Raw genomic sequence first — 19611 nt, 5'->3', positions numbered from 1 at the left:
ATAAAGTTTCTTGTTTTATCTGAGTACCTGTATCTGACAGCCAGATTCTGCAGAGCCTTCAAAAAGGCAGCATGCTAGATATCTTCCCTGAAGTCATAGAGGAATTTGATAATCCTCTATCCACAGATTCGTTTCTGTACAGATGTTTTGTTCTCTGAGTTGTGTACTAAAAAGAAGTCCCTTCATCACCACAGGCAGAATATGATACATGCTTTTTATTTATTAGAATAGCCATGTATTTAGGATTTTCCTCAAATGCCACAGCAATGAAATAACACTGCATGCATTCAAATACTTAAGAGAGCTCATAAAGAAGCTTGCCAGCAAAGGTGCAGTTTTAATCATATGCAAGAACAAGAATGGGCAGTGCAGTTTCAGCTGCAGACACCATTTCCTAGGGCTGGTCCAGAGAAGACTGTGAAATTCACAGCTGTCAAAACCTTTCAGTTCTGGAAAAGCTGCCTGGAAGAGACAGGGTAAGGCAGGTAAGGCATTTATTGCTCTCTGCTGGAAGGCACAGATGTTTTTGTGCTGACTGAGTAGTGCTTCCAAGAAAAGCAATTCCCTCCTGATAATGTGAAACCTTGCTGGGGCCCATCAGACTCCCTAATTCATTTATAAGAAAATCTCCTCTTTTCTCAGACCCACCACCTGCATAATGCCCAGTTCTGGTCACCCACCACAGCCACCCACCACAGAGGACTGAGCTCTGCCTCCTGGCATGCCTGAGGGAGTAAGGAGCCATAAGGATGTGAGATACTGCATAACATCATAAATCTTGCAGTTTGGGAGTATTTCAGCCACAAGTGTTTCTCAGCAAAGGCTTCGAGATTTATTCAGACCAGCCATAGCTCTGCAATTGCTGTGAGTATGTATGGGGGGAAAAAAGTGTGTATCTCAAACACATCAGCGAATTAAAAAGATACAGTTCCCATTCCCTGGAATCAGCCAGGGGAAAAAGACAAAACATGTCTGAGGCAAGAGAAAGTACATTTTCCTCTGTCCTCTGGTGATATCCTGGTCTCCTTTTCTCAAGCCACTTTGGTAAGCTTGATGTCCCCTGAGATCCGCAGAGCTTTCACCAGGTTCAGAGGCTGAACGCGGTGAGTGAAGTCGCAGAGCTGCCGTCCATCCAGCAAGACTCGTATTTGCTGGTGTTCACATAAGAGCTCCATCTGCAGTGGAAAAGGACAGGGAAGGGTGTTAGAGATCAGCAGCAGGGCTGATTTCAACAGCATGGACTTAGAACTAAATGTTATGGATAGCAAAGCACAAAGTCTACCAGTTCTTCTGCAATGCCCCTAATAAATAACCTGCCCTCTCCTGAGAGGATACTGCAGAGCTCCAGTGGGTACTCCAGCTGCGATTAGAGAAAGGGATGCCTCTTTCCCATCAGGGCTTGAACTGTTGCTGTCTGTGCCACACTAGACTAGTTAACCTGGCAATGTCAGTGGCTGGCTGTTTGTGGCCATATACACAGCCTTCAGCTTTTCTCCCCTCCTTTTCTCTACCTGTTCATAGTACCTGAAAAATTACCTTGAACGTGTCGCCTGCTGTAAATGGAAAGTAGGGAATAGTCTTCTCTTCTCTTCCCCATTTCCCAGCAATTCGTGCATTTCGAGTGATGGATTTCTCACTGAAGTTAACTGTGAATAACAGCCCAACATCTTTGTTGGCATCCACTGGATCACAGAGCAGACTCACTGAAAAGCTGAAAAAAGATCTGTTAAATGACTGGAACTTTCAGAAATATGAAAGGACATAGTGAACATGGCAGATGCTTATAGAGACTAGAGACAGCTGTTGTTTCCATGTCAGACATAGGAAACATAGAAACATAGGACTTCTACAAGCTTAGAAGCTGGAGAAAGGGATGAGACCCAGCTGGTCTTTGTTTCCTGCCCCAGTGTCCAGTAGAATGCTAGTGATTTCTGATGTTGCTTTCCCTCTGTCTTGACTGAAATCAAACCCTTCAACAGGTACTCATTTATGTCCTAAAAGAGGTTATGGCATACTCTTCACCAGTGGAAGCAGTGGAGCTGATAGCTGTAGATGCCAAAACAGTGTAATGACGAGCAAAGTTGCTGTTATCCAGATAAAAGACAGCAATGAACCTCCACCTCCTGTGCCTAAACTGGTTTTTAAATGGTGTTGATTTCAACCCCCCACAGACAACCAAGATTCAGGTTGAGAATTGCACCTCTTTCTGAAGGAGAAATGCAACTTTTGTGTTCCCTCCAGCTCACATTAGACAAGGGGAAGGAGTAGAAAATCTTGTCAGGGCAGTCAGAAAGGCCAAACAGTGAACTCCTCCCTGACCTTGTAATCTTAGTCTGAATGCAGGAAAGTTAAATAAGGCCATAAATTGTTAATTTGTTTGATTTTCTTCCTCCGAAGAGCACATACCTCCAAGAAAGTGTCTGAATTTAGAAGACAGGTAGGAGCATGTGTATCAGGGTGAAGCCCCCAGCAGTCCCTTCACCTACCTCTTGGGTTTGGAGTGTACCATGCCTATGACTGTGAGCTTCATGGTTGGTCTCAGGCCACCTTTAATCTCACCAACATACTGCTCCACCTGCAGGGAACAGTGAAAATGGCTTCAGTGGGTCATTCTTTGGGTAAACCAGCTTTAACAGCTGCTTTGATCACCTGATATAACTTGGGTTTATTTTTATATGTACAGAAGAACTCAAAAGTATTTCCATCTCAAAGTACTTCTTGCACTCTGACGACACAATAAATCGGGTAACAGCATTCCAGTTGCTCAGCAGATGAGAAGCTTTGTGGCAGCATGATGTGTGGTGCAGACTCTGCTTGAACCTCCTCTGTCCTGCCACCTCAAATTTGCTACCAGATTTTGGTGGGCTGACTTGGCTCCATTAGGCCTTACACCAGGCCAGGCAGGCTCTGTCCCCCACTGTAAAAGCAGTGTAGATTCTGCCCTGCCACTGCATGTTGACCACATCCCCACAGGCAATCCCGGTCCTTTTGTGGCAGTCACTTTGAAAAGTCACACTTTTCCCGAGGCAAAAAAAGGCTTCTTGGTGGATCTGCTTTTGTTCACAGAGACCTGTAGTTGCAAGCTGCACCCAAAGATCTGAGCTACATTTGCTTTTCCCAAGTAATTCTCTAACAGCTTTGATGGTCAGAAGAGGAATTAACACAGGCCATAGCTGACATGGAAATATTAAAGAGAGAGACCTTGGAAACAATTGATAGGGATGTTTTGAGGCTTCATTTTCAGAAATGGCTTTAAAATGCAAATGTCAGAATACTACAGTGCAGCATGTAATCACTCCCCATGCAGATTCACTTAGAAAGAAGCTGCTATAAACCACTAAAGGTTATTAGCAGCTTGCATAACAATGATAATATTCCAAGGCAAGGCGCAACAGACCCTGTTTGAGATAAAAAGAGCTTTATCGTTCCAGTGTTCCAAGGTAAAAATTCAGGCAGTTTTGCTAGAAGACCTGCACAATATTTGCATACAAATTCAAGATAAAAAATTGTTTTTCCTGTACCTCGTTTTCTAATTTTATTATTCTAGTTGTGTCTTCTGCTAAGATGACCTTGTACAATTTATTTTCCCACTTAGATATTCCCATCCAGCTACCTTTAGAGCTTCACAGATATATTAACAAACCTTTAATTCCTAACAAGGTCAATATTGGAAGAATAGTTTTAAAATTTACCTTCAAAAATGACAGCAGTACTACTAATTGTTAATTATGTAAATTTACACTTGCAGGATTGCACAGGTGACTCCACCAAATATGTTTTGAACTTTGTAACAAAAGAAATGCATCAAGCACTTGACATGTCTTACATAAGGAAACTGCTTGTCAAGTAAAGAATCTGACTGCAGGGAGATACTTTAAACTGGATAAAGCAATTAGAAAGCAGGTAATAACCATCAAAGATCTCAGGATAAATGAAGTTCATGCTCATAGAGGTCTCATGTCCCACTAAAGCTTCTTCCTTGCCTGGAGACAAGATACAAAATACTACCCCAAACTGAAAGTGCGCATAGCAAAATTGCTTGTGCAGAGGTTCACCATAGTAAGTACCATCACTAAAGGCACAGGGTATCAGAACTGAACAGAACAGATGACAACCACATGGTCTCAAGAATTACAGCTCATCCAGCGTGGCTGGAGAAAATTCGGAGGTGTGACTGCCACCTCTGAATTTATGTGTGGACACCTAGTCAACTGTACAGGTGAGAAACTCTCAGGAAGATGTAGGAAGCAATGGTAGAAACTCCTGCAAGCTTCTTGCAGAGTTTATGGGTGGGTCCCAGCAAATGCACATGGGCACAGCTCCCATCCCGTATTTTCCATCCAGGAGCCCTGGGGACTGACTTGGTCACTTACTTTGGCACACCTCTCCTCTGTCATCACCGCTCTCCCTCCTACACTTGCCTCGCCGCTGCAGTCCCCGGAGGAGTTTTTGTTTTGCGTGTCAGGACAAAAGCAAACAAAAAGCCCGGAATAAAGGGAGGATGTTGAGGGGGGGTCTTATCTCTGGCAAACACTGCCTGGACGCCACCCAGCCCAGCAGCTGAGTCACCCCCGCTGCGGCCGGTCCCGTGAGGGGCAGGCTCGCAAATGGCGTCGTGCGAGGCCAGGGGGAGCTGTGCCTGCACATCGCATACGAGTGGTGAACATTCCGGGCCAGCGGGCACAACCTACCCGTACGATACTCTGTTCTACATATGCATACTTGTATATGTAATACATTCAAACCCCAGTTCATTTATTTATTGGTACCGACACTCTCCTCTCTCAAATGCATAACCACACATGTATATATACATATATATGTCGTTATATACAATTTACAGCCTTATACATACACCTACATGTAGGTCTGTATACCTCATGTATGTACCTATATATACTGTATACAGTGTAGATGCGTACATATATATTTGTATATATGTAGAGGGGTGTGTGTGTGTATATATATATATATATATATATATATATATATGTATGTATGTACATGTGTACCAGAGTGAAGTGTATGTACAGTGTCCTACAGCTGTACAGGGAGTACCTATACTCCCACACACACGCGTACATGCATCTCCGCGGCTGTGTGTGGGTGTATTTACGATTAAACCCGCACCCACAGCCGCCCGCACCAACCCTGAGCCACCCCCCGCCCCCTCACGGACCCCGGCGTCCGCACGGGGGCGGAGCTTCTGGCGAGAGCCAATCAAAGCCTCGCGAGGCACCAACAAGGGGCGGAGCCGGCAGGTGGGGGCGGAGCCTGGTCGTGGTTACTGGGGGCGGGGCGTGCCCTGCCCGGGCTCTCTCGGCGGCGTCAGGCGCCCCAACCAAACATGGCGGTTTATTTACATTCCGCCCCGGCTCGGCCAATGGGCGGGCGCCTTGCCCGCGTGCCCGGCCGGCGGCGCGGTCAGCTGAGGCGGCGCCCAAGATGGCGGCGCGGAGGGGCGGCGGTGCCGGGGCGGTGCCGTAGAGCCGAGCGCCGCCGGGGCCGCGCCGTGCCGTGCCCCGCCAGGGAGCGCGGCATCGCCCTCGTGTGTGTCACCCCGGCCCGGGTCATCCCGTCGTCCCGGGAAGATGCATTCTTTTGGGAACGAAGAGGCGGATTCTCTGCAGCGTCTTTTCGGGTTTTTCTGTGAATGCGTACGGCGCGGGCACTGGGAGCTTGCCCAGGCCTGCGTGCCCCAGCTGAGCCGGTGGCACGGGGACGGCCCCGCGAAGGTGGAGGCGATTCTTCAGGCTCTGGTAGCCTGTCCCGTGGCTGTAAGGTAGGTGAGGTACTGCTCTGGTTCCGTGGACTTGAGCGTGAAATGGGGAGGAGCAATTGGCTTAGTGTTGGCTGTGGGAGACAGGTAGAATCAGGGAAGTCGCACTTCAGTGCTGAGGTGTCTTGTGATGCTGTTGTCTGAGCTTTGATGTCTTATCACTGACCAAGAACTTAGCAGGCTGCCCATCCCACCGGGATAACGAGTTGTGTTCATTTACGTAGCTGATATGGTGATTGATACAAGCTTAAAACTACTTGGAAGCATTTCAGAACTGATTTAGTTAGATTTTACCGAGGGAAAGGGACCATCTCTTGAAATTACGTTTCTTTGACGCTGAGCTTCAGTTAGTTTAGAAATGGAACCACCAAGATCAGTGGTGAAGTTATTTAAAAGGTTATCTTGTTTCCAACTCATGAAAAATCTCCTGATTTCTAAAACTGCAATTCCCAGAAGTTCAAATTATGCTGTTGATTTCTTGTTTCTCTCACACTGTATTTTGGAATGGCGTCCATTTTACTCAATCCCAGTTACTTTTTATCTCTTACTTTTTATTTTTTCAGTTAGGTGTATATGAAAGGTGACTTTTTATCGATTCAGGGAACACTGGTAATCCCCCTGTCTAATCAGATGATCCTATTTCTTCACATTAAAGTTTGTATAATATTTCAGTAAGGGTTCTGAGAGACAATTTGCACTGACAGCAGCTGAAGGAGTCTGGAGGAAGGTGTGCTCGTGGTTAGATGAATATTGCCAACAACCACTGAGACATAGGAATTTTCAATCTTTTGATCTTTAATAGATAGGCTATCACTTTTAAAGGCTTTAGTTAATAGTGCCGAGATTTTTAAAGGACAGGAAACAATATTGTGCTTTCTCCTTTTCCTGGTCCCTTTGACAGTACTGAATATGTTCCCAACTGTGTAGGCTTTGGAATGTTGAAGTACTGGAGGATGTGAAATGCTGATGGAAATTAGAAGGACTCTTTGTTTAATTAGTTTAATTGCTTCATTTTTAATTTGGATATAGAGCTGCATTTGGGTGCTGTGGCCTAAAATTTGGCTTCATTTTTTTGGTAGAAATAGACAGAACAGGAAATAGCAGTGTTTGGCAAGTGGTCACATTTCAACGAAATCTGCTGAAGTGCTCAAAGAGAGCAGTACAGACTGAACTTTGGACCAGAACTAGATTCTTTGTTTTGAGGAACTATGCTAGTAGTATTTGGTGTATCTAAAAGCAGTTTTTTGCACAGCAGAAGTCACTGAGTTGATGTGCAGGAACACCAACATTCTGGTTTCTCTGCATTGTTTTCCTTTTTCTTTGGCTACTTACTTGTCTTTGTTTTTATCTCACTCAAAGAGATACAAAATCAAAATGATCTCTGACGGTGTTTTTGTGGATCTTGGATATGGAGACAAGCTTGTATAATCCCCTGTGTATGCCCCTTGCTTTTGTAGATGTGGACAGAATTCTAGCCCATCGAGAGCTGCATGGCTTTGGCTTCTTGTGCTGGAAAAATGGCTTGCCATGAATCAGGTACAGAAACATCTTCATGATTCTAAATGCACTTTATAGCTCTGACTTCCAAGTCCAGAATGACCCCCTAGTTGCTTGTTTAAATGTAGGCTTTCCCATGTTTCATGGAATTAAGTTCTTAAGGTATCTGGAGACGTGCACTGCTTTTGCATTTAACAAATTTATCAAGAAAGAACTGTAATATTCACACTGAAGAAAAACTAGCAGTTTTTTAAAAAGATATTCAAAGTTAACATTTTAGCTTTTCACATTCATGTAAATGAAAATCAGGAGTGCATCAACTTCTGCATTTGTGCAGCACCTCTCTTACAGTAAAGATTAAATGGCTGAAGCATCAGACAATTCTGAGGGATGTGCATACTTTTTTAAAAAAGTAATTTGTCCTTGGCACTACTTGGACTTGCATTTTTTCTTTCCATTCTGAGGATATGATGGTTTTGTGATTCTTGATGAGATCTGTTCCCAAATGTGTGGATAAATAAAATCAACTGGTGTGAGAGCAGAACCTAACTGGAATAGCCTTTAATTGAGGACTAGATTACTTCAGAGAGATGTTTCAGTCTGCCTCAAAGTGTTAATTATGATTATGTTATGATTATGTTTATATGCTAATGTAAATAGAAGTTTTATGACTAATACATTTCCCATTCTTATATGGTTTCAGAAAACTGTTCCAGTTGCTCTTCGGAAAGAAACTGAATTTTTGTTGTTCTTGGAAGAGCTGCAGAAAGATGTCTCTGAGGAAGTCCTAAAGGTGAGCTGCTTCTGTGTCCTATTTCTTCTTGTTCTGCAGTATGCCCAGCTTCATCAGATCGAAGTTAATGTTTCCTGCTAACTGCCTGAGATGTTAATGTGTTATTAATCTTCTAGGCAACTGAGAGAGAGTGTAATTCAGATTCCTTTGTGAAGTTAATCTGTGCCTGCCAGTGATTTCTCTGGCTAGAGTGGAGGCTGCAGGCAGGCAAGGAACAGGTTTTTCTACGTGCCTTTTTTAACACACATCAGTCCTGACTGCAGCTGCTTGCCACAGCCTTCAGTCCACAGACACCTGTAATAAACCTACAACCCACTGAGAGCCCAAATAAACTGTAGTCAGTAAGCACATTTTAAATGTATGTGTGTTTTCTTTTTCTTTCTTTGGGGATCTTAATTTTCATCCCCTGTGCACCCCTTTTCCCCCTTCTGGAAGTTTTTGGATGCTCTGCTATCACTGCTGACGTTGCCTAGGGATTGTTATGACATGTTCTGAGGTCCAGGATCCACTTTCTATTATTAATTAAAATATGCAGGCTGATTTATTTGAGAAGTATGTGGAAATGTGCAAAGATGGATTTATATCAAAAGCAAGTATAGAGCAGAATATCAGCAAAGTTGCTATCTGTAGAACTGTCCTAATTCGATGTTGGTTACAACAGCTTTGGATCTGATGTGGTGTGTGAAATGTCATAAGGTATTGCTTCTAGTTCTACAGATTGTAACTCCTTTAAGATACTCTTTTTTGGTTTGTCTATATTTTAAGAGGAAAATGAACTTACTATATTCAGGGGCTATTTCAGCTTAGCAAAAGTTGTTCAGTATTTCACTAAGGATACAGAATTAGCAATTACAGGATGAAACCAAGCGAAGTATACTTGAATGTTGATTAAAATAAATCTCTTTGAAGTCAGTTAATGAATAATGAAGTCTGTTCATGTTGCCATCTCACCTCTGAGGTCATGAATGATTCCACCATTGTCTGCACTATCCACCAGTGTTGCATAGAAACATGAGATTCAACAATCTCATATCTTTGTCACAATTTCTGTCAGAGGCATGTTGGTAGGTAGAGTTACATTTTGATCCAGCAAATAATATTAAAAAAAGGTATTGTGGTCTTGTTTTCTGTTCTCATTCTTTGTGCACTCCATCCACCTCTCCCCTATGTAATCTCTGAGGTGTCTCTTTGAGGCAAGGACAGCACTCACATAATTCTAGGAATGCCAAAAGTACTTCTTGAGTGCTATTTTACTGGCTTGTCCCTCATCTTCCCAACTCTTATTGGGTGGGTTAATTGGGTGTTTTTGTTTGTTTGTTTTCCCCTTGCCAGTTCTGAAATTGTAGGTTTGCTTCTGATAGGTAGAAAAATTATTGTTGCTTAAGTCTATGAGATTGCTTCTGAATCTTTTGGTCAGTTTTAATCAGATTTTAAAAATTGATGAGGACAATGTAGTTGGTAGATAGATGGTACAAATCTGGAAAAGTAGGAGAAAAAAACCCCACACATCATTATGCTCTTAAAGAACTATCAAGATACAGTTACATTAGGATATTGCTTAGAGGTAGAGTATGGCAGTGCTTCAGCCATCCCCTAGGCACTGCTGTGGTTCCTTGCTTGTATGTGGTCTTTATAGTGTACTTGTGTTTTACAGGATTCTTTGTATTTTGTTACATATTGAGGCATATCCACTCTTCTAGGAAAGATATTGGACAAAGTGAACCGTTATTAGTGGATTTCTTTAGTAGTATGGTGTTTCCAAATTGATTTATCTGCTTGCTTTCAAGTTTCTTCTATTTTTTAAAATAATTAATTTCGTATATTAATGTAGTCTAAAAGGCTTACTCTTTTATTATTTTCCTACCAGGAACTGTTTGAAGCATTTGAGTGCGCACAGAACAAGCCCATCACAGAGAGCAAAAGAAGAGATGACTGTTCTCACAAATTCAGTTTGGATGTTGTTTCAGCTCTCCGGAAGCTTTTGCTGCGGGCTCCCCAGAGGGCAAAAGCCCTGCTGGAGTTCTTCCAGGGGGAGCAAAGCACACCCTGCTCCTCACTCCAGCAGTATCACTCTCTGAAAAACATCTTTGTCGAGTTCCTTTGTGACTCCTTGAAATCTCTGCAGAGGCTTCAGAGCAGCTCTGAGCTTTCAGCTGAGCTAGATCAAAGAGAACTAGTAGATACAATTTATGCTGCTCTCAGTATAGTGACTTTTGAGGTGGAGCATCAAGCAGATGAAATAAAGCACCTATTCAGGGAGCTCTTGGATGTATGCTGGGCTGAGGGGAGCCCTCTGAGGGAAGAGAAGCTACTAAACTGTATGTTGAGGAAACAGAGCCATGGCCTGCTAAGCCTCTATAGCAATGTTGTCACAGAAAGAACAAGAGAAAAGTTTTTGTTGTCAAAATCAATACAAAAAGGTTTGTTTCACTTTTTGCTTTGTACTAATCACCTGTTTACCAAAACTGTTAAGGTATTAAACAGACAAGTAGTCAAGACTGGTTCTCTCCCCTACATTTCTTCAGTCTGTGCTATGTTTTGTGATCACTTCCTTTACCACACCTTGTTGTGTTCTATTTTAATCTGCTCAGCATTTCTCTTGATGAAAATCTTGCTTGTAACTTGAAGTTTGATACTCCATATATATACAGTTTTTATTTGTTCACCTCCAGCTCAGGGTCATCTGTGTTTGGAGTATGTTCCATTTCTGGCCAGTAGCAGTTCAGTCACTTCAGTAATCTCAAAATGTTCAAACCCCTTAATATTGAAAAAGAAAACTTATGAAACTGGAAGGAGCTGTGAAGAAGGGTGATACCCCAGCAGGAGGGAAGATGCACTTTGATACCTGCTCACTTGCCAGAGCCCAGCTGTTGGTTTTGTACCAACCATGGCTTCACAGCCTCTGTCTGTCTGCCTGACTGGTGCATTTAGCTGTAACTCAATCATCCTGATGGGTCCCTTCCAGCTCAGCATATTCTGTGATTCTTTGAGGATCTCAGCTGAAGCTGAAAGGCAAGTGATGCCCATGGCCTTGTCAGTGAAGTAGCAAGGAGGGAAAAGCTAGAATGCCTGCCTTTTTTGCTCACCTCTGTTCACTATGGTGTAAGTCAGCAGGGTTTCTATCCTCACTTCTCCTTTCGCTCAGGGATGGCTGAAGGGAAGCTCAGGCTGGTGTGGCAGACTCTAGAAATTCTGATAGTAACTAGAGTTAGTGCTTCCTCATGGGGAAAGAGCAATGGAGATCCACATACCTTCACTCTCATTGGGAGTAGTTTGGGTCTCACTTTGCACAGATCTGAGAAGTTCCAGTGCTGGACAAGTCTGCTAAAGCCCTGCGGAGTAGTGCAGTGTCCCAAGCACAAGTGAGAATTCATGCAGCTCAGAGATAAGGGTGTGCTTGGCTAAAGAAAGTCAGTGTGACCTGAGCTGGTGCAAACAACCTGCGTGCTGACCAGGCTTTTGCTATGTTAATGATTGTCAATACAGTTTTTCTGGTTTTCTGTCTGACCTCTGTCAAATTTCTTTGCTTGGTCTTCCTGTTACCCAGTAGTAACATGTAACAGCTGGTTAGTGAATGAGGAAATACTGAGTGTTTCTCAGTTTAAAATAACAGCAATTATGCTTCTCTCAGAGGTACCCCTCTCTACTGGAAGGTAATCTTGTTGTGATGTTTTTAGGTTCATCTGAGCAGCTGGATACAGAGCAAACTGTGATGAGGTTGTTCTCAGATCCCAAAGAAGCTCCTTCCTGGAAGACAGCCTATTTCTACTGCTTGAGCAGCAGCAAGCACTTTCTGGAACAGATTCTGGTACAGCCATAAAATCATTAACAGGGAAACCCAATGGAGGCTAAAGTCAGTCCCTGTGTTGAACATATCTCAGTGGTGCACAGAAGCATTTTGTATTCAAATAATGTTTGCCAGGGGTGATGACTAATAGGAGCAAGGAGGTAATGGTGATAACTCCCCTACTTCCAGCAGTGCAATAAAACTGCTGGTGAGATTTTTGGAAAAGCTTATCTGCATGCAGGTTGAAGATTAAATCTTCAGGGTTTAAGTCTCATTTTCTGCTTGTAGTTTTGTTGGATGCAAGATTTACCTCATGACCTTGAACTTGTTGCTTTCTAATGCTGGTAGACTTGGGGCATTGAGAACAGTTTGCATGGTAAAATTTGTGGTGCAAACAGTCTGCTATGAATTAATTGTTTTTATGTAGGTACATGGATAAAAGAAATAGAATACAGGCAGGTGGTCACTGTTAAAAATGTGAGGTTTTAAGGTTGAGCATGTTTCAACTTTTGCATAATGTGCTTGTAGAAGTCTTTTACATTATGTCCTTGGCAGAAATGTAATAAATAGAAGGAATGCAAAGATAGCATAGAGTGGAATGTGAATTGGTTCTGCAGTAAGCATTTGAAAAATGGTGGTTTTTTTCCTCCTGACATCTTTACTAATGAGTATGCTGATGGCCTGGACAATATAAGTTTAGGGAAGTTCTGGGTGCAGAACTTCACTATTTTAGTGAAGCTGATACTGAAATGGCTACTTCCTTACATAGTCTACCAGGCATTATGGGTCTCCACATTTTGGAAAAATTAATACTTCTTTCTTTTATTTTCTAGGTGACTGCATTAGCTTTACTAAAAAGAGAAGACTACTCGGGCCTGAAGAGCTTGTTGAGGAGGGAATTCAACCCTCTTAGCCGCCTCCTGGTGTTGTTAGGATGGACTCATTGTCAGAGCTTGGAATCAGCAAAAGCATTGCTATGGACTCTACACAAAACTCAGGTAAATCAGCAGAAAGCAAGTGCTAGTCTCCCAGTCTGAGTCCAAGTAATGCAATTTGTTTGCAAAAACAAGTAAAACCAGGGAGTTTTCAGTGAGAATGTCAGTCTTCCTCAAGATGGAATTGAAAAAGCTAAGATATTACAGTCGTGCGCAGGTAACATTATGTAGGGACACTTGCCTTTCTTCTGATTTCTTGGCTGTGAAGACAGCATGACTGCAAAGGAGACTGAAAGTTTCTCTTGCATAAACTCATAAACAGCCTCTGCTGTTAACATGAGCAGCATAAAGAGAAAAGGCAGCAATGGTTGTTGATTAGTTTTGAAAAGAGCTGGGGCATCTTTCTTTCATATAATTTCCGTCAGTGAGTCATCCTGGGTAGTGACTACTTCAGGCCTAAGTTTAGCAACAGGGTGGCTTGGAAATTCCCCATACTCATTCTCAAAGCAAAATGATAAATGACAAGAGCTGTGAGTGAAAGATCCACCTTGTTTGGGAACAGTCTTCATCTGTGCAAAAGAAATGGGGCTCTGAAGGTATAGTTGCACTTAGATGATGCCTGCTGGCTGGCTTAGCTGTCAGAGGTGGGGAGGTGAGGAGCCTTGTACTGCTGGGTCAGTGCAGACCTAAGCTGGTATTGCCTTAAGGGAGTTACTCTCTTGGTAATACACCAAAAATCTATCCCGTAGCTTCTGCAAAGTTAAACTCTTAGCAGGCAGTCATCTGTAGTAGGAAAGCAAGTGGGAAAGGAGAATAACCATCTGCTACCTAGTATGGCATCTTTCAAGTACATGATTAGTTCTAGAGATTACCTTTAGACTGTTACTAAGGAGCATTAATTTGTGTTTTATAAGCTTTTCTTGAGCAGGGGTGTAGCCACCTTTCTATGATCTGTAGATGTGTCAAGAGGAGGCTGACTGACTTTTATGTTCTGTCAGAATAGCCCTCCTTTGCTGGCTTTAATAAATCTGGCAGTTTTCTGTATTTGAAATTTATTACTTGGTAAAGTCTTGCAAACAAACGTGTGAGAAATGATTCTGCTGTCTGGCTGGGGGATTTGTTGTAATGAGATTCTGGTTTTTTGTCTTTCCATTTAGGATCTGTGCAATGATTCAGTATTGAAAGATTTTTGTGATGGGCTGTGGACTCACGTGGAAGTTCTTGAATGGTGCATGCAGCAAAATAGGTAAAATGATCAGAAAGACTTTTTTCAAACTGTGCTGCCAAATCTACCTGTTAAGTCAGCTTACACATGCAAATAGAGAAGGTGTTATTTTCTTGGCTAATCATGTAATAGTGACTGTATATACAAGCTCCTGAAATATCTCATGGGTTGCAGTTATACTCTTTGTTTCTCTTTTTAATTGCAGTAGTTTGGTTCAATCAGAATTAGAGTGGGAGTTACATCTTTAAACATGGCTGAGATTAAATCTGTGTCATCTCTTTGTTCTCTCTTGTAGTATTACCGTCCCAAGGAAGGTTCTGTTGCAACACTTGCACAATCTGGATTGCCACACTGCAGTGTATTCTCTGCATCATCTCACCAATCTTCTGGCACTGAATGAAGATGATGTTATTGAGCTTCTTCAAAAAGTTCCTGCCAGAGACCAGCAGATGCAGGGTAAATGTGTAGGGTTGTGAGAACACAAAAAACTCACAATCTCTTGAATATGTATGTTCAGGACTTCTGCCAGGATTTGTTCTCTTGACCTGCTTCTGTAATTGTGGAAGACACCAGTTACTAGCTGTTTTGTGGAAGAACATGTGGAAGAGCATGTGGAAACTATTTTAGAAACCTTTTGGGGAGTAAATTATCTTTCAAGAAGGAGTTGTGAGATCTCTTTGATCTCACAAGGATAGATGTCTGAAAGAGCTTTTTCAAGATGGTAGCAAGACTTGGCACATGCTCATGATACTTGCTGCTCATTGTAACTTGTAACACCTTTAGTTTGAAAAAGAGGTGTATAGTTTGTATTTCATTGCTCTTTAATTGAAAATCAAAGAGCAAAACCAGATGAAATTGACTATATCTTGTACTATAACATCTTAATTTTTGAAAGAGATAAAAAGTGGGTTTTTAAAATTCTGGTATTAACTGTTACCAAATTTAAATTTAGTATTTAAATTAGTGAGACTTAGCTACAGCCTGTGTGTACATTGCTCCTGCTTCACTTCTCTCATGTTCCAGTCGGGTGCCTAAAATACCTGCAACAGCTAAACACATCAGATCACTTACAAGTGACTGTCTTTGGTCACACCTTTGATTGCATCCTGTGTCCAGGTTCAGCTGCTGCAATTTTAAAGCTGTTTTCTGATGGGTCCTCTTAATAATGATTATTAAGCTCCATTTTCCTGCGTGCACTAGAACCTAAGAAGCTGCAGAATTTGTTTTCTAAATATTTCTTTTATGTTTGTGAATTTGGACATGTGTAATTGCAACCTGTGTTGCATGGAGAGCTCTCAGTGATGGATCTTGCACAGATTTTTCCAGATTACCTAGTGGGAAGCAGGTTTCCCTCCTTCCATATCATGTTGTTGTGATGTTGATTTCTATTCCTACTACTACAGGTTTTGGTGTTAAAATTATCATGACACTTGTCTTGAATAATCTTAAAATATGTAGGAATTGAAACTCTATATAGATCTTTATTTTCAATGTCCTGCTTTCTGCAATTGTTTTGTTGTTGCTGGTATTGTGGGTTTTTTTAAACAGTTCTTACATTTGAATTATTTTCTGCTTAAATTCTGTCAAAGCCTTTCAAAAGCAGGAAGAGGCAGTCCCATATCTTCTGGGAGCTGCATGACTGTAGCAAAAGAACTCTAGCTGCAGTTTCTCTTCTTTTTTTCATGTCACAATAATTTATAGAAATAATTATTGGAAGACAAATCCTCCTTCTCTTTTCAATCCAGCAATTATTGCAGAATTCAGATCATTCTATAAAAACACAGCTTAATAGAATCTCCTTTAAAATTCTATTTTGAGCTGTAAAGGGAAGAGGAGTCATAAACTTTGGTTTTGTCAGATATAATGATGTTAACAGGCCTTTTTCTCCCATCACCCCACATGCTTCCCCCTCTCCCCCTTCTTTTTTAGTATGTATCTGTCAGCTGCAGTAGTGAAACCAGGGTGGTGGCAAGCAGTTGAGTTCAGGCTGTGCAAAACATTGGTTTTGATCAGTCATGGTGAACAGCAATTTCCTCATGAGTTACAGTATTCAAAAAGAAGGTGTTAGTATTTCTGGCATAGGAAAGCCAGTGCTATTAGTTAAAGGATTGTTCTTCAGTATTGGTTTAAGGAAAGTCTCAGTAAAGGAGGAGGATTGGTTTAGGTACAAACACTGACACAGACTCAACTCACTGCATCCAAGATTTTTCACATGTGAGGCAAAAGTGTATTAAACTTACTTTTGATTACCAGTATCTGTTACAGTATCTCCAGCTAACTATTTCTCTTTTCCAGAGTATTGTATTTATCAAATCTCTAGCTTTACCTGCCTGAAGTCCTCTTAAGGCAGTGATATTGGGAGGTATTTGGGTATTTACATATTAGTGTAGAGCTTCTGGGCAACAGTAGAATTTTAGTGGCCATGTGGGTTCTTCAGAGGATTCAGATGTGGATGTCTCCTCAGTTCCATCTGCTCTGTACATTTCATTTTCCATTACTGTCACTGTTTAGAATGGCAGTGATAGGGAATAACTGTTTCCAGCTGTTTGTGCTCTCAGTCCTTTTGCTTTGGCTGTTCTGTAGTTCAGAAAAGTTTATACTAGTGCTTTTCTTTGCAATTGTGCTCAAACTTTGTGGAGGACAGTGCTGAAATAGTTTTTAGGTTAGGTAGTTCTGTTCAGTTACAGAATTTGGATGTGGACATTGTCAGTACATCGTGCTTTGCACCTATGCTTTGTTAAAAAAAGATAACTTGACAAATGCTTTTCCTGCTTGACAGCAGGTAGAGACACAATTCATTACTTGTATGAGAATACAGGACAGTGGATTCCAAGCACTAATTTAACACTGTGTGTGGTTGTCAGGGCTTTTTTTTCTTTCTTTGTTGTGGGGTTCTTTTAACCTTTTTACAGTAGATGAATAATTCGTCTACTGTCAGCATAACAGAGTATATGACACTCTGTTGTGTTCCTGGGTGAAGGGGATGATGATGTGATTTGTACAATTTGAAACTGTCCTGTTCTCTTGTACTCGGAAGGGATGTCTTGGCACGTGGTATCTTCCCTCAGAAAAAACCCAAAGGGGAAGAGAAGTGTCTGCAGTACTGCTCTAGTTTACATTTATCATAAATGTGTGAAGGAAACTGTGGGATTGACTTCTTCTTTAGTCAGTTGCAGATTGTGTTTGATCTATTGTGTCAGCCACTGTGAATCAACCATAATATCTATTTATTAGTATAAATCTGAAGAAGTAAGAATCTATTCTTACTACAGTCATAACCTGTCTACATTGTTTCCCTACTCATCTACTGTGTACTATAACACAGAATTCTAAGATGCTGAAATGAAGCAGGATTTGCCCCTCTGTTGTAAATGCAGCAGTACAGCTTAACCACACACTGCTAATGAGAGTCATTGTGAGGGATTTTGGTCATTCTGTGCTGTAGTCAGGTCCTGCTACACAAGTTCACAGAAAATTTCATTTTTAGAAGGGGATCCAGACCTGACTTTTCTGTGCCCATCTGTTGTGGGTTGTGTTGTTTGGGCTTTTTTTCCAAAAGTAACGGTGAGATAGATCAAAGCTGAGACAAAAACAGCACTGGGGAAGAAAGACTGGATAACTATTGCTGTGCAGGAACTTCAGGAGAAAATTAACTTGTTTTCTTGTTTACCTCCTACCCCCTCACCACCCTGATTTCACTGCACAGCAGCCACGCTCCCTAACACCCTGAGTCAGCAGCGCAACCTGGCCCTCTTCAGAGCGTTCTGCGCCATGAAGTATGCCATCTATGCTCTCTGTGTGAATTCACACAGGCATGCCAGGTGCAAGGATTGTGTACACAGCCTTCTTGGTGATGTCCCTGAGGATGCAACTTCTGGAGAACCAGCAGGTGATTGGCCTCCTTTCTCAGGTTCAGTAATGTGTGCTTCTCCATGCAGTTGTTGGGCTCTGAATTATCACTTAGTATGAGGATAATGTTGCACCTTGTGTACATATGGTATTTTATCCAGTGGCTATGGATGCTTTTCAAGCAAGTATAATGGTATTTCTTTGAGATATTTCTATTTCTTTAGTAATAATAGATATTAATAAGCTACCAGCCTTGTTTAAAAACATTTAAGGCAATTGTACAAAAAATACAGTGCTAAAAGGAAGTGATACTAGATATAGGATTGTAGTGACAGATAATTTAGAAGAGTTTATGATTTCCCAGAGCTGAAACTGATTTAATGGCTAGAATTGGTGGAATCTGAATTTGCACATCATTGAACAGAGCCGTAATGGGCATTGCTTAGGGGGAGGAGACACACACTACCTTTCTAAATGTAAAATGTTGGACATGTATTTACTTGGTTTTTGGAGGAATGACTGGGTCTGAGCCACTGGATTAATTCCCCTTCTGGGATTTTCTTAAAAAGCACAAGTTGGAGCAAGGAATCCCTGAAAAATGTAGAATAAATGTTCTTTATTTTTGTTTTTAATTGTACAGATTACTCTTCAGTATTTCCTCAGTACATTGCAAAGTGTCAGCAGTTCTTAAGGAGTGTTCCCGTTCCTCTGCGCCTGGAGGTTTTGGAGAATATTTTCTCCTTGCTTTTCATTTCCTATAATGACCTCTATACTGACACTCCTCTACCTGAGGACTATGCAGAGGATGAAGACCTTGACAAGAAGTGCGCTACTCTGAGCGTAGAAGGCAGTGACAGTCGGCGGTCCTCCACCACGCAAAGCCCCCAACACCTAACAGAGGCTGAAAAAAAATCAGAGAAGCCTCTGCTGGCTGCACAAACACTTCACACAGATACCCGAGATCTTTGTGACTCTGTGTTAGATGGCAAAAGCTGTGAAACCTCTAAGCCAAGCTGCCTGGATCTGAAACACTTCACCAGTGGTGTTACTGGATTTTTAGTGGATGATGTGGCCATGGAGGCCTTCCTCACATTGCTTCTCAACCACTTGGAAGAAATCCAGAGTTCTCTCCCGTGGGACTCCAGTAATGTGCTTCGTGAAGAGCTGGAGCTTGTTGAGTGCTTGAATCTTTCTGCAAGCAGAGATGCCTTTGGAAGTCGCGTGTTACAGTTTTCCAAATACCTTTCTGAAGCTCACTGGCGATACAAGGTGGTGATGAGTAACAGAAATGCAGGTAGGTTTTGTATTTGGCACTTTCTGATATGTTACAGCTATCCAGACAGCGATTTCAAAGCTAAATCCCGTGAGCATCTCACTGAGGGAGCACATTTTGGCAGATACTGAGAGAGTGACCTACCTGGAGACACCTGGTGCTTGCACCATTTTCCAACAGAAGTGATCTCTATTCTAATCAGAAAGTTTGGGTCATTTTCTCATTTCCCTCCCCTTTGTGGATGCACTGCTTCTGTTTGCCTTTGTCCCACCCCTTTGTCACAAATCACACTGCAATGATATGAAGGGACATGGTGATGTTGGATCCAGTGCAAGGCAAATAGTCTCAGCTTGTTCATGGACAGTGTTGATTTAGCCTAGTCTGGAAACATGTTAGGAAAATGTGTCAGAGGAGGTTGTATTATTCTGGATGATTGTTGAAGTAGCTTGAACAGCACATTCAGGAACCTGTTT

General features: G+C 41.9%; 2 protein-coding genes across 7 annotated transcripts in view; one reads left to right on the top strand and one right to left on the bottom strand.

The window, feature by feature from the left end:
• Nucleotides 1–204: 204 nt before the first annotated feature.
• LOC134419691 (galectin-related protein A-like) lies at nucleotides 205–4547 on the bottom strand. 2 transcript variants are annotated; one of them, XM_063159306.1, is made up of 5 exons: nucleotides 4374–4547; nucleotides 2487–2575; nucleotides 1537–1711; nucleotides 992–1175; nucleotides 205–462 (listed from the first exon to the last, which is right to left on the bottom strand). In XM_063159306.1, the coding sequence occupies exons 1-4, from the start codon at nucleotides 4395–4397 to the stop codon at nucleotides 1032–1034; spliced, it is 432 nt and encodes a 143-aa protein (XP_063015376.1). In that variant the 5' UTR covers nucleotides 4398–4547; the 3' UTR covers nucleotides 205–462; nucleotides 992–1031. The 2 variants fall into 2 exon arrangements, with proteins under 2 accessions (XP_063015376.1, XP_063015375.1); XM_063159305.1 differs by having other exon boundaries at nucleotides 205–1175.
• Nucleotides 4548–5515: 968 nt separating this feature from the next.
• The window catches only part of ZFYVE26 (zinc finger FYVE-type containing 26), a 47584-nt gene continuing 33488 nt past the window's right edge, over nucleotides 5516–19611 (top strand). For 4 of the 5 annotated variants that reach the window (XM_063159302.1, XM_063159300.1, XM_063159301.1 and 1 more), the window contains exons 1-10: nucleotides 5516–5782; nucleotides 7237–7315; nucleotides 7980–8069; nucleotides 9937–10489; nucleotides 11747–11877; nucleotides 12690–12854; nucleotides 13949–14037; nucleotides 14312–14472; nucleotides 17723–17905; nucleotides 18506–19159. In XM_063159302.1, coding sequence (XP_063015372.1) covers nucleotides 5592–5782; nucleotides 7237–7315; nucleotides 7980–8069; nucleotides 9937–10489; nucleotides 11747–11877; nucleotides 12690–12854; nucleotides 13949–14037; nucleotides 14312–14472; nucleotides 17723–17905; nucleotides 18506–19159 — 2296 coding nt within the window. In that variant the 5' untranslated portion in view covers nucleotides 5516–5591. The remainder of the gene's footprint in view (nucleotides 5783–7236; nucleotides 7316–7979; nucleotides 8070–9936; nucleotides 10490–11746; nucleotides 11878–12689; nucleotides 12855–13948; nucleotides 14038–14311; nucleotides 14473–17722; nucleotides 17906–18505; nucleotides 19160–19611) is intronic. The other variant, XM_063159299.1, reaches the window with a different exon arrangement.

Source organism: Melospiza melodia, chromosome 6 (genome assembly GCF_035770615.1).
Source record: "Melospiza melodia melodia isolate bMelMel2 chromosome 6, bMelMel2.pri, whole genome shotgun sequence".
NCBI lineage: Eukaryota > Metazoa > Chordata > Aves > Passeriformes > Passerellidae > Melospiza > Melospiza melodia.
The sequence above is the reverse complement of the archived record's forward strand: the minus strand, read 5'-3'. Positions and strand labels throughout refer to the sequence as shown.

Excerpts from the sequence above, each read along its gene's own strand:
- LOC134419691 (XM_063159305.1), bottom strand. The coding sequence starts at position 4,397 with ATGACAGAGGAGAGGTGTGCCAAA. Across the intron at positions 2,576-4,373 it reads CAGAGGAGAGGTGTGCCAAA|GTGGAGCAGTATGTTGGTGA; the intron begins GTAAGTGACCAA and ends TGTTCCCTGCAG. Across the intron at positions 1,712-2,486 it reads GTACACTCCAAACCCAAGAG|CTTTTCAGTGAGTCTGCTCT; the intron begins GTAGGTGAAGGG and ends ATCTTTTTTCAG.